We start from the raw sequence: 14,359 nt of genomic DNA on the forward strand, positions 1-14,359 counted from the left end.
ACATCTCTGAGCTTTCCAAAGCAAAGCAGGGTCAACCTTCTCATTAAGGTGCAAGGTAAGAAGCTTCATTAAAATTAAAACATAACTGTGGTGTCTTTGGTGTTTTGGTATTTTAAGCATTTTAACCATGTGGTTAATTAATGCATTATAGCATTTTAATTAATATTGCTTAGTGTGATCATGTGCGTATCTATGAATTTGTAAAATTTAAAATTCATTATTTTTCTCACCAAGTGCACCCCCACAGATTCTTATGCATGTGCAATTTGCCCCCGGTACTAAAAAGGTTCCCCACCCCTGCTGTAGGACAACAGTCTTTCAACTATTTCTGGCAGGTTTAGAAGTTATTGGAATGTTATGTCCCTTGGTTGTTTCAGATGCCTGTGCCTTGTGGTTCCTGACATAACCCAGGGGCTCACATCTGGTGAGTATGGGCTTGGCACACCCAGGATCCTGCTGGATATCATCATTCTTCTCTTCCTTGGTGATTCCCTTCTCTCTCTCTCTCTCTCTCTCCCTCCCTCCCTCCCTCCCTGGGTAACTCAGAAATTTTTTTTTTTTGCTGCAACAAAAGCCTCAGGCTTCTTGCACCATATGGCTAATGATGATAATAATAATGAGGCTCTAGTTATGTTATATATATGTTTATTGTATTCAATTGTTTATCTTTTGCATTTTAATTTATACATCTAGCAACTTGAAAGTATATGCCACAAAGGAGGCAAGATCATCTCATCAGGCTTGTGTACTTTTGTGATTCCAAAAAAAATCATTCTTCAATTCCAGTGTGTTGCATACACATTTTTTGAAATGATACAGAACTTTGTTTGTATGCCATGATAGAGATTGGCAACCAGTTTCTCTGTGCCATGCTAACAAGATTGCTGTTATGAAGACTGAGAGTGCAGTAAATGATTTTCATTTGCTACTAGTGGTAGAGTGGTTGCTGTACCACTGAACTATTCATGGTCAACCGTGTATGATGTCCTGCAAAGCATGCTACACTGGTATTTGTATAAACTTCCATAAGAGCACCATGACTGGAGTACAATACTACAAAATTTTCACTCAGTGTTTATTTTCAACCTTAAAGTGAGAGGCTGTTTTAACACAATGGTTTTCATTCAGGGATTGGTGCTACTGCACATTGTTTGTTTATTGACATGGTTGCTTCATGACACATTCCTTGAATATTACACAATTTCATATCTGTCCCCATTTACTTGGCTACCTTTGTCATCCAACTCAATCCTTGCAAATTTTGGTTGTGGCAAGGACAGAGGATACGGCGCCTCCGTAGCCAGGTGGGCAGGAGCAGCAGTGCATAGCACACGCTTCTTGATCAGACCGGGGTTCGAGCCAGTGACAACCAAATATGGAGGATGCGGAAAGGTCAGGAAAGACCACCGCATATCCCCGGAGCAATATGGCCTTAGTTGCTAATGCTCCTAAAAACCAAACAACAACAACACCACCACCAACTTATCCATTTCAATGGCGAAACAGAGCCAATCCAATCAAATAAGGTAATTTCATCCTTAAGAAGTGCGATAAATTAATGGAAGTAATATGTACACTGACACTGAATCTAAAAATAAGTATAATGACAGCATTAATACTGTAGCAAATGTAAAAGACGGCACAACAATGCATGTTGGGAATGTTTTAAAGGTAGTGTTAAAAGTGTGTTTTAAAGGTAGCGTTAAAAGTTAGGATTAGCATTAGCATTAGTAGAGGCATTTGATGCAAGAAAGCAAGCTTATGCAGCATCAGCCAAAAAAAAAAAAAAAAAAAAAAACCACTTCCACTTCACCCCTCTGTTCGTTCAAAATACCTGTCCAGCTGAGCCTTAAACTTATTTAGGCTATCAACCTCCACCACAAGGGATGGACGTCTGTTCCACCAACCAACCACCCGCTGGCTAAAGGCAAATTTCCGCACGTCTATCCTACATCTGTCTTTCCTCAATTTGAATTTATGCCCTCTCAGGTGATTATTCTGAGCTAGAGGAAGAATCCCATCAGCATTGAGCATGCTTAAACCATTCAAGGCTTTATACACCTCTATCAGATCACCTCGCTGGTGCCTAGTCTCCAGACACTGTAATTTGCAAAACTTAAGCCTTTCTTCGTAAGAGCACCCCTTTGTTCCATTCACTAATCTTGTTGCCCTTCTCTGTACTCGTTCCAGCAGCTCTACATCCTTCTTGAAATGAGGCCTCCAGACCTGTATACAGTACTCTAGGTGTGGCCTGACCATCGCCTTATACAATGGAATAATCACCTCCTTATCCCTGCTGGAAAAATTCCTGTATATCATTGACAATACTCCATGAGCTACTCTTGCAGCCCGTCTGCACTGCTCAGAGAACTTCATATCTGCCTGCACAATCACCCCCAAGTCCCTTTCATTCTCTACCACTGTCAGTGTTGTATCATAGAGTTGATACGTTGCTCTGGGGTTGCTGTTTCCCATGTGTAGTACTTTACATTTGTCAATGTTAAACTTCATTTGCCACCTCTCAGCCCATCTGCTCAACCTTTCCAGATCCTGTTGCAGAAGCATAGTGTCAGTAGTGTCCTTGACAACCCTGCCAACCTTTGTATCGTCTGCAAACTTGGACATTAATCCCGATATACCATCATCAATATCATTTATAAATACAGAAAACAATAATGGACCCAACACTGAACCCTGAGGGACTCCACTAATAACATCAGTCCACGATGAGCAGTGTCCATTGATTACCACTCTCTGTCTTCTCCCCCTCAACCACCCCTTTATCCATAGCAGCAATTTGCCTCCAATGTCACACTGCTCCAATTTGTGTAGCAGTCTTCCATGTGCAACAGTATCAAAAGCCTTTCTAAGATCTAAGTATATAATATCAAAGTTATTCCCTGCATCCAGTTCTTTTGTGACTGCATCATAGTATCCAATCAAGTTGGTCAGGCAAGACTTCCCCTTAACAAAACCATGCTGTGTCTGAGCTATAATTGAAGTCTTGTCTAAATGATCCTGCAGTGCTTCTTTAACCAGTGCCTCCATTAATTTTCCTGGAACAGAAGTCAAGCTCACAGGTCTATAATTACTTGTGTCAGCCTTTGATCCTCCTTTGTGAATTGGGGTCACATTTGCACATTTCCAGTCTATGGGTACCTCCCCTGAGTCCAATGAAGCTCTCATAATTATGGCTAAGGGTTTGCTTACTTCCTTTGCTGCCTCCTTTAATATAACTGGATAGGTCCCATCCACCCCAGGTGCCTTTCTTGTATTTATCTTCAACAATTTCTCCTCCACTTTACTCTCAGTTATTACAAGATTATCTAGCTTACTGCCAGAGTTGAATACACCTCTGGCATTCCCCTCGCTGAATAACTCCTCGTGTATGCACCCTTTCTATTTAAGTGTATCCCATCCCTGTAGAAGCAATCTCTCCTGTTAACAAGTACAGTCCAGGCTGAAAAAAATTCTACCCCTTGAGCCTTGCACAATCTTTCCAGGGCCGAATTGATCGACAAGGCTCTCATCATATACTTCCTCCTATCGTGTCTGGGCAGAATTGCAGACACTTTCAAATTCAACCCTAATTCTCGGCTTTTGTTCAACAGTGACCTGTATTTGTTAAGTAATTCTGCCGGTCTCCTACTCTTAATATTATTAGTGCCAACGTGTACAACTATATCACCTTTTGTGCCCTTAAAAGATGATATTCGCTCTACGTCATCAACCTTTGCAATTGTGGCAATTGACAACATATTTCTGAGATTTCAGAATATTGTTCATATCACATTGAATGATGGGAAGAACATCCTTCCCAGCAACACTTTACAGAAAAGTGGTGTTTTTTTTTTTTTTTTTTGTTTTTTTTTTTTGTGTCATTCCTTTTTTGTATTATTTGACTGTTGATCATTCTAAATCTTGGTTCTGCAATTAGCTATTTTCAGTCTAATGTCTTCAAAGTGATGTAGTTTAATTGCTAGCCAGGTGGGCAGGAGCAGCAGTGTGTAGCACACGCTTCTTGATTAGACCGGGGTTCGCGCCCATGACTACTAAATACGGAGGATGCGGAAAGGTCAGGGAATGACCACCGCATATCCCTGGAGCAATATGGCCTTAGTTGCTAATGCTCCTAAAAAAAAAACAAATAACAAGTTTAATTGCAACCACCCTATATATGAATGGCTGTAGTTAGGATTTCTTCCTGAGAATTCCTTCTTGAGAATTCCCAGGGAAAAAATCGTAACTTTAAAATTCCCAATTCCCAGGAAAGGTAAAAACATTTCCCGAGAAATTGAGTTTTTTTTAATTTTTGTTTTTGTTATATATATAAACTACTACGTAGTTTATTTTAAAATGCTTACTTTTTATTTAAATATAGTTGCAAATAACCATTTCATTAGAAAGCAAGAGATTTTTAAGGATTTTAAAACCAATAAAAATTGCTTTATATGAAATAAAGCTCTCTTATCTATGGAAGAACGGATATCTAAAAATCACTGAAGATATATTAAAATGTTTAAAACCATTGTGACTTGCAGTTGAAGCATTAAGTAATCATAATGCAAATCTACTAATAAGCAAAGGAATTTTTAGATTCCTCTTTTGTAGTTTGGAAAACCAAAATTCAATTTAAATAATAAGCTTTTAAAGGAGATTAAACAGCAGCTTTTTAAATGTAGAGATAAAGTTTTTAAGTGTCCTTTATTAGATATGTAAGCAATTCAAATAGTTTAAATATAGTTAATAATGATTTTTTTCTTTTTGCTATGGAAAATAAAAATGAAATTATGTGATCGTGAAATCGATAATGGAATGAATTTTCAAAGAAAAGTGTACTTCATCAGAAGAATCTGAAAGAAAATAATACGAACAGAGAAATAGAAAATTTGAAACCCACGGTATTGGAAGCGAATCTAAAAGCAGAGTTAGCATTAGTAAAGGCACATGATGCCAGAAAGCAAGCTCATCAGCAAAAAAAAACCAAAACCAACCTCATTTCACCCATCCACTCACTCCAAATGTTTGTCTAGTCCTGCCTTGAATCTATTTAAGCTATTCACTTCTACGACAGATGGAAGTTTGTTCCAGCAATCAACAACCCACTGGCTAAAGGCAAACTTCTGCACATCTATCCTACAACTGTCTTTCCTCAATTTGAATTTATGCTCTCTCAGGCCGATTATTCTGAGCAAGAGGAAGAATCCCATCAGCGTTGAGCATGCTCAAACCATTCAAGACCTTATACACCTCAATCAGATCACCTTGCAGGTGCCTAGTCTACAGACACTGTAATTTGCAAAACTTAAGCCTGTCTTCATAAGAGCAACCTTTTGTTCCATTCACTAATCTTGTTGCCCTTCTCTGTACTTGTTCCAGCAGCTCTACATCCTTCTTAAAATGAGGCCTCCAGACTTTCATACAGTACTCAAGGTGTGGCCTGCACCAGGCAAAAAAAAAGAAAAAAAAAGAGTTACCCTGAGAGAGAGAGAGAGAGAGAGAGAGAGAGAGAGAGAGAGAGAGAATCACCAAGAAAGAGAAGAATGATTTTTTTTTTTTGCTTGGTGCAGCAAAAGCCTCAGGCTTCCTTGCACCATATATGGCTAATAATGATAATAATAATCTCCAGTTAGCAAGAGACTTATCCATTTCAATGGCAAAACAGAGCCAATCCAATCAAATGAGGTAATTTCATCCTTAAGAAGTGTGATAAATTAATGGAAGCAATATGTACACTGACACTGAATCTAAAAATTTAATTAGCATTAGTAGAGGCATATGATGCAAGAAAGCAAGCTTATACAGCATCAGCCAAAAAAAAAAAACCTTCCCATTTCTCCAAATGTTTGTCTGGTTCTGCTGGCTAAAGGAAAATTTCTGCAAATCTTTTCTTTAACTGTCTTTCCTGAATTCGAATTTATGTCCCTTTAGGTGATTAATCTGGGCAAGAGGAAGAATCTCATCAGCATTGAGCTTGCTCAAACCAGTCAAGACCTTATACACTTCAGTCAGATCACCTTGCAGGTGCCTAGTCACCAGAAACTGTAATTTGCAAATCTTAAGCCTATTAGATGCACTTCTAGCAATTACATCTACTTCAACCCAAAATGAAAGAAAATTTTCTACTTCAGGCTTATTTGTAACTAAGCAAAGATCCAGGTTTCCTGATCAAGCAATTAATGCACTGTGGTTTTTAAATTTCATTTTAATAATAATTGGAAATGTTAAATGCTAATATTAGTTTTCCTTATTATTTGTTTTGTTTCAGTATAAGTGTTTACTTAGGATTTCTTTTATGCTCAGACTTAGTGTTCAGTGTTCTCGAATAAATGTATAGAATAATGTTGTATAGAATAATGTTGCCTATCTGTATGCTGTATCAATGTAATAAAATTTTCTGTTTACATTCATCAAATTATGAGTTGCATTTTTTTAATATCTAATTCTCCTTAAATTTTAGTTTTTTACTTATGCATCACAATTTACAGTTTATTATTATAGTGTTTTATGATTAGAATAAGAACAAAATTTCTTATCAAAAAGATAGAAAATATTTCATCAATAAAATAAAATTTTCGGGAATTTTTGAGAATTCTTGGGAACCGCAATTTCCCATTCCTGGTTCCCAAAGATTAAAAAATGTCGGGAATTTAGAAACCCTAGCTGTAGTTAATATTGGTGTTAATTTATATTATGTGAGTATAACAAAAGTTTCCATTAGTACAAGGCCACTTGAAGGATAAGCATTATAAACTGACAAGTTATTGGGTATCATATATAAAGAACAGATTTCTCTTGACATATATATAACTAGTGGAAATATTTTTTGTCTTTTCTGTTTTAAAATGTATGCAACATTATTTTTTACGCTATTGCATTGTCTGTGTATATATATAGGTGTGTGTGTGTGTGTGCGCACGCCTGTGTATATACACTGAAATATATATATATATATATATATGTGAAAGTTTATAAATCCTCTTTATTTGTAGAGAGATCAATATCACTTGCGAGCTATAGCACTTGATAAAGGAGTACCTCAACACAGAGCAACTGTAGAAGTAATTATTGACGTTGTTGATCGTGCTAATAACCCTCCCATATGGGATCAACCTGTTTATGGACCCATATTCATCAAAGAAAACCTAGAAGTGGGACAAAGGGTCATTACAGTAAAGGCTAGGTGAGAAAAGTTTTGTCTTTGCTTTACCTTCTCGTGATGTGGTATTACTCGAAACCAAGACAGTCCTTCCTCTCCCAAACTGTTCTTGAGTTTTGAGAAGTAGGCAAATTGTTGTGTAATATGTGCATGAGAAAACACAAATATTAATTTCAAAACTCAGTAATGGTCAAGTGACAGTAAAGATAGGTTACACAGTACATCGGTCATATGTGGAAAAAAAAAACTTTTCGGTTATGAATGTTGGCTTGTTAATACTATTTTATGAAGAATAAATTTAATATACTACACTATTTTGTTGTATCCAGACGAGTATCTTTTGAAGTTGTTCAAGTTCATTTATATTACTATAAATAGATTTTCACAGTTAATTCAAAAAAGGTTGAGCTAAACTGACAAAAAATAATTTGGAATTTCTAATATTACTTAAGTTTCAACAGCTCTATTTATAAAATGATTTTAAGTGTGGGACAGTTTTCACAGACTAAGTATATGTGAAGGCAGTTAAAAGGATTGTGGTGTGGACATATATTGTATTTTTCTCCCAAGTTTATTAGAGGCCAGATAATACATGGCAGGAATAGAACTAATTCAGTGAAATCCTAACAGTGTTCCTATTTTTAAGATTTTCTTGCATATAGTGTTAACTTTTTGAGGTACATTTCTTTTATGTATATAATTTCTTGTTTTTTTTCCTCAAATTTGCATTTCAAAAATTTTATTTGCATTTTGCATAGGAAGCTATGGTCCCTAGTAAATTCTGTGCATTGATTTAGCATCAATAGGAATTTTGCTACATATATTGTTTCCTATTACTATAAATGGCCAATTACTGCACATGGGCTGAATCAGCATACAACATTTCAGCCTCTTTGTGTATTTTCTACTATCATTAGTGGCATCCAATACTTATTTTCTAATGTTATGCTATAAACATACATATCCAAACATACTTGTGGATAGATTTGCTCTCTGTTGACTAAATATCTGATCAGTCTTCAAAGGAACTGCAAAATTATCTTTTGAAAATCATAAAATTACTAATGCCTAGATAAGACTGTGTAATGTAATAAAGAACTATGTTATTCATCCTTATGGTTACTTCCTCTGGAATTTCAGCTGCCTTCAGTCATGCAGTGGCTTTAGCACTCACAACAGAATAAACTTGGTATATCTATGATTTATCCTGGATTATGCTACTTTTAAATATATAGCATCCTCAAAATGGTAATTTGCTCATCATCCAATCTGTTGTATCCAATAGGTGTTATAGGTCACTATTGTAGTGCAAATGTATATGGAGTTATTGAAGGGTATGATACAATCTAACCAAGAGAAAGGACTCCCCCCCTCATCTTCTAAGTTACACTTGCAGGGAATTGTCTAGGGTTCAGACCCAGGGTTCAGTCCTCACCTTCACATGATGTAACCTGTTAGTAGGAAGCCTGCTGAATGAACAAGGATGTACTGCCAATACAGGCTCACCTAACCATGGGTAGGCGCCTCCGTAGCCAGGTGGGAAGGAGCAGCAGTGCGCAGCACACACTTCTTGATTAGACCGGGGTTCGAGCCCGTCACCACCAAATACGGAGGATGCGGAAAGGTCAAGGAATGACCACCGCATATCCCGGAGCAATATGGCCTTAGTTGCTAATGCTCCTAAAAACCAAACAAACAAAAACCTAACCATGGATAAATTGGTGGCTAGAATCTTGTCAACCTTGTCACCATGGTAGGTAATTTGCTATTTATTTAAAACTGAGATATGGCACCCTTTTCCAATGCTAAATGGTCTTTCATCAGATGGTAGGTGGTGTGCAGAGTGATTAGTTCCCAACCCAGTTGTTATTATAATGTTGAGCTGCCATGTGGGATATACAGAAGGATCTCAAAGTACATGAGGGTTAGGTTCATGGTACCCCTGCTTAAGTGGAAATTTGCACAAGTTGTGGTTCCCTCTATAGAAGACTACTGTAATTAGGGTAAAACTATGGTAAAATTAAGGCAATTTCTAAAAATATTGTACACGTGTGTATAAACTTAATTGGTGTAAATTGAATGTATATAAATCTTAAAATAAAATAGTCAGAATGAGTTCATCCTCATAAAGGGTGTATGTACCTTTAGAGCAGGGCATATTTAAGCTTTGTGATAAACACATTCAAATGAAAAATTAAAATAAATAAATAAACACTCTTTATTGTACATTGAGAAAAATGAACACTACTGTTGTATAACCCTTCACAGTCATAAGGCCAGGGGTTAACATAAGGTATGTAAACAACATAAGGTATGTAAATAATAAACAAAAATAATCAAAACATACAATAATGTAAAAGGTAAGAATTAGACAATACAAAATTGAGAAATTATATGATACAGAGTGAAAAATGCAACATTTATACAAAACAAGAATGAAAAATGAGAATACTAGATTTTCTGTTTTGAGGTAGGAGAAGGCAGAAGAATCATTTCATGATATGATATTTTTTTATCAATGATGAATCTCTTTGGATTGCAGTCTAGTTCTGGAATGAAGTTGTTTAAGTAGGAATCTGTCCAATATGCAGTGTCTGTTGCTGTGACAAATAAGTGCAGGTTTTGATCTAAGTCCAGGTGGTTGCACCTGCCACAAGCACTAATCCCAGATGTCTGGCTCAGAGATAATGCCAGCAAACATTTTCATTGTGAAGATGATTCTTCTCTGCTGAATATTACAGGTTTTATTTTGGTGAAGCTGCTGAGCCATTAGTATGGTGTGTTGTGGGGAAGGGAGGCAAATTCTTACTTATCTGAAACAAAAGCTGATACTGAGCAGTCATTATTATGTCGACCTTCTTCTTTCCATTCTTTTCCAATCTAACATGTCACTGACTGCCATCATACAATGGATAGGCTATAACTATGACATTGCACCTCTGCATAAAAGAGGGGGGATGGGTGTCTTCACTCTCGAGACGACAAGAGATCGCAATCCTGTACCGAGAAGTTGCAGGCACTTTATCTGGTACCCACGTAGTAGTAGTAGTAGTAGTAGTGGCATGTGATGCAAGAAAGCAAGTGTATGAGCTTATGCAACATCAGCCAAAAAAAAAAATTCGCACCATTCCCTCCAAATGCCTGTCGAGTTCCTCCTTAACTTTATTTAACCTATCAACTTCTACAACAACAGATGGAAGTTTGTTCCAGCAATTAACCACCCTTTGGCTAAACGCAAATTTTCGCACATCTATTCTACATCTGTCTTTTCTTAATTTGAATTTATGCCCCCTTAGGTTCGTAATCTGAACAAGTGGAAGGATTCCATCAGAATTCAGCGTGCTCAATCCATTCAAGGCCTTATACACCTCAATCAGATCACCTCGCAGGTGCCTAGTCTCCAGCCACTGCAATTTGCAGAACTTAAGCTTCTCTTGGTAAGAGGATCCCTTCATTCCCCTCACCAATCTTGTTGCTCTTCTCTGTACACACTCAAGTAAATCTACATCCTTCCTAAAATGAGGCCTCCAGACCTGTACGCAGTACTCAAGGCGTGGCCTGACCATTGCCTTATACAGAGGGACAATCACCTCCTTCTCCCTGCTAGCAAAATTCCTATATATCATTGACAAAACCCCATGACCTGCCCTGGCAGCCTGTCTGCATTGCTTATAAAACTTCATATCTGACTGCACAATTACTCCCAGGTCTTTTTCATTTTCTACCACCTTAAGTGTAGTACCACACAGTTGGTACATTTCTGTGGTGTTACTTCTACCCATATGCAGTACTTTGCATTTGTCAAGGTTAAACTTCAGTTGCCACTTCTTAGCCCATCTGCCCAAATTATTTAGGTCCTGTTGCAGTAGCACACTGCCATTACTGTCATTAACAACCCTGCCAACCTTTGTATCATCTGCAAACTTCGACACTAAGCCTGATATACCTTCATCAATATCATTGATAAATATACAAAACAACAGAGGACCCAACACTGAACCCTGTGGGACTCCACTGATAACATTAGTCCACGAAGAGCAGCACCCATTAATTACCACCCTCTGTCTTCTCGCACTCAACCATCCTTTTATCCATTGTAGCAACTTACCCTTAATACCATTCTGCTCGATTTGTACAATAGTCTTCCATGTGCAACAGTATCAAAAGCTTTCCTGAAATCCAAATATATGATATCAAAATTATTTTTTGCATCCAGTTCCTTTGTAATCACATCATAATATCCTATCAAATTTGTCAGACAAGACTTTCCCTTAACAAACCCGTGCTGTGTCTGAATTATTGCTGCAGTCTTGTCTAGATGATCCTGCAATGCATCTTTAACCAGTAACTCCATTATTTTACCCGGAACAGAAGTTAAACTAACTGGTCTGTAATTACTCGTGTCACCCTTCGATCCCCCTTTGTGAATTGGAGATACATTTGCACATCTCCAATCTGTGGCGGACCTCCCCAAGTCCAAGGATGCTCTCATAATTATGGCTAAGGGTTTTCTTAGTTGCTTTGCTGCCTCCTTTAATATAATTGGATAGATCCCATCCACCCCTCGGTGCCTTTCTTATGTTTAACTTCAACAATTTCTCCTCCACTTTGCTCTCAGTTATTACAAAATCATTAAGCACCCTGCTACAATTTGATAACCTTCTGCCATTTTCAAACCTTAATAACTCCTCATGTGTGAATGTAGATGCAAAATACTCATTCAGTTTGTTTGCTATCTGAGCAGGATCATCAACAGTCAATCCATCGATATCAATGGACCAATCAGATTCATCCCCTTCCTTTTAGAGTTTATATAAGTAAAGAAATCCTTGCTGTTTTTCTTAGCATCTTTTGCCAAAGATTTCTTGTAATCTGCCTTCGCCTGCCTAACCTCCTTTGTGACCTGATTACAAACTAGCTTATATCTGCCATAGGCTTCTGAGTCGCTTGATAATTTATATGCATCCCAATCATTTTTCTTCTCTGTCATGAATCTCATTAGTTCATTTGATAACTGTTTCTGCCTAAGCCTCGAACAATATTTCTTAATAGGTATGAAACTTTTAGTAGCATCCACGATTAATTCCTTGAATACTTCCTATGTAAGATCTTAGAAATGTGATATGAAGCGCCCGGATAATATGGGATGAAAATTGCATGATTACAGAAGAAACAATATATGCTGACATGAAAGGGATGCTAGATAATTAAATCTTTGCAATTTTTTGCAGTGGAAATGAACACAGATTATTATCCATACTTCTCCAAAAAAGATAAATTCAGCGTTGAGATAAACAAGCCCTCAGAACTTTGGAAGATGACCGAAGGATCCACCATTCCAAATAATTGCTAAATTCTTATAAATTTTATTGGGGTGTGCCCTCGGATGTGTGGCAAGCTCATGGGTTGTAGGTCACCTATGTCAAACACATAGGTGGGATAGCCCACCAATAGTTGATGAGGTCAGCTGTTATCTTAGAAACTTCGTTGTGCCTGGTGTCCATGGAGCTGGAATGATTCCAGGCTCGAGAGAGTAGTGTGTGCGCAGTACTGAAAAGGTTGCAACTACAGGTGCACTGACCTATAGTTGGTAAATTGGCCAGAGCACATGGGCTTTCAGTATACCAAAGTTTCTAGATGCAACCTACGTGCTTTACCAGGACATCTAGGAGGGAAAGGGTTTTCCTAGACTAATTCTATTGTGAACTGGATGACTGGAAACTTTGGTATACCGAAAGCCCATGTGCTCTTGCCAATTTACCAACTACAGGTCAGTGTTTTAAACTGAAGTTTAAATTGAGTGTTTTAAATTGAGGAATTGATGGTTGGGGGATAGTTGTGTGGAAATTTCCTTTTAGCTAATGAGTTATTGATTGTTAGAACAAACTTCCATCTGGTGTTGTGGAAACGTGGGTATTTTAAATAAATTAGATTAGCTTAATTATTAGAGGGGCTAGGACAGGTGATGTCGGAAGTCCTTTTTTTAATTTTGACTGATACTGTATAAGCTTGCTTCTTGTATCATTTGCTGATACTAATACTAGAAACTTGCATCGAAGAACCAATCAGATGCCACTACTATATTTGTACTTCCTAATGTATATTTGTATGCTACCAAAGCATAGTGGTAGAGAAAAGCTTAAGCATGATTACAGAAGAAATAATTTGAAAATGAAATGCAAAAGGCATAATTCTTATGGGTTTTGGTAATCAACTGTATAGTATCGGTGTAAATACACCATAGTTAACCCATAAATTTGAACTATGTAAGTAGCGTAGAAGGCATCGTTTTAATTGTATCTCATATTGTGGTTGCCTTCACAACGAGATAGAAGTATTGCACTACTTCAAATAAATAACGCTTCTCTAGTAGAGAAGACTACTGTTATTTATTTTCAGAGGATACCACCACCCAGATGATCGTTTCGAAGCTACTGGGTTGATGATGAAGCCCAATAGCTTCGAAACGATCGTCTGGGTGGTGGTATCCTCTGAAAATAAATAACAGTAGTCTTCTCTACTAGAGAAGCGTTATTTATTTGAAGTAGTGCAATACTTCTATCTCGTTGTGAAGGCAACCACAATATGAGATACAATTAAAACGATGCCTTCTACGCTACTTACGTAGTTAAAATTTATGGGTTAACTATGGTGTATTTACACCGATACTATATAGTTAATTACCAAAACCCATAAGAATTATGCCTTGTGCATTTCATTTTCAAATTACATTTTTACCAGCACCCTTTGGCATCTCTCATATTGTGGATATAACTTCGCAACCGTGATGGCATGTTGTATTACCAGGGTACCTGGTAATACAACATGCCACTGATGATGATGCCCGCCCACTGATGATGAAACCCAATAGCTTCGAAACGATTGTCTGGGTGGTGGTATCCTCTGAAAATAAATAACAGTATTCGTCTCTACTAGAGAAGCATTATTTATTTGAAGTGGTGCAATACCGCTATCTCGTTGTGAAGGCAACCACAATATGAGATACAATTAAAACAATGCCTTCTACGCTACTTACGTAGTTCAAATTTATGGGTTAACTATGGTGTATTTACACCGATACTATATAGAAGAAACAATAGATGTTGACATGAAAGGGATGCTAGATAATTAAATCTTGCAATTTTTTGCAGAGGAAATGGACGCAGATTATTATACATACTTCTCGAAAAAAGATAAATT

General features: G+C 37.3%; 1 protein-coding gene across 6 annotated transcripts in view; it reads left to right on the plus strand.

Moving 5' to 3' along the window:
* The window catches only part of CadN (neural cadherin), a 1,307,274-nt gene that overhangs the window by 349,786 nt on the left and 943,129 nt on the right, over positions 1-14,359 (plus strand). For all 6 annotated transcript variants that reach the window (XM_090383767.1, XM_090383766.1, XM_090383769.1 and 3 more), the window contains one exon: positions 6,993-7,183. In XM_090383767.1, the coding sequence (XP_090239893.1) occupies positions 6,993-7,183 (191 nt within the window). The remainder of the gene's footprint in view (positions 1-6,992; positions 7,184-14,359) is intronic.

This window comes from Mastigoproctus giganteus, chromosome 10 (genome assembly GCF_048544385.1).
Source record: "Mastigoproctus giganteus isolate SK-2022 chromosome 10, ASM4854438v1, whole genome shotgun sequence".
Lineage (NCBI taxonomy): Eukaryota > Metazoa > Arthropoda > Arachnida > Uropygi > Thelyphonidae > Mastigoproctus > Mastigoproctus giganteus.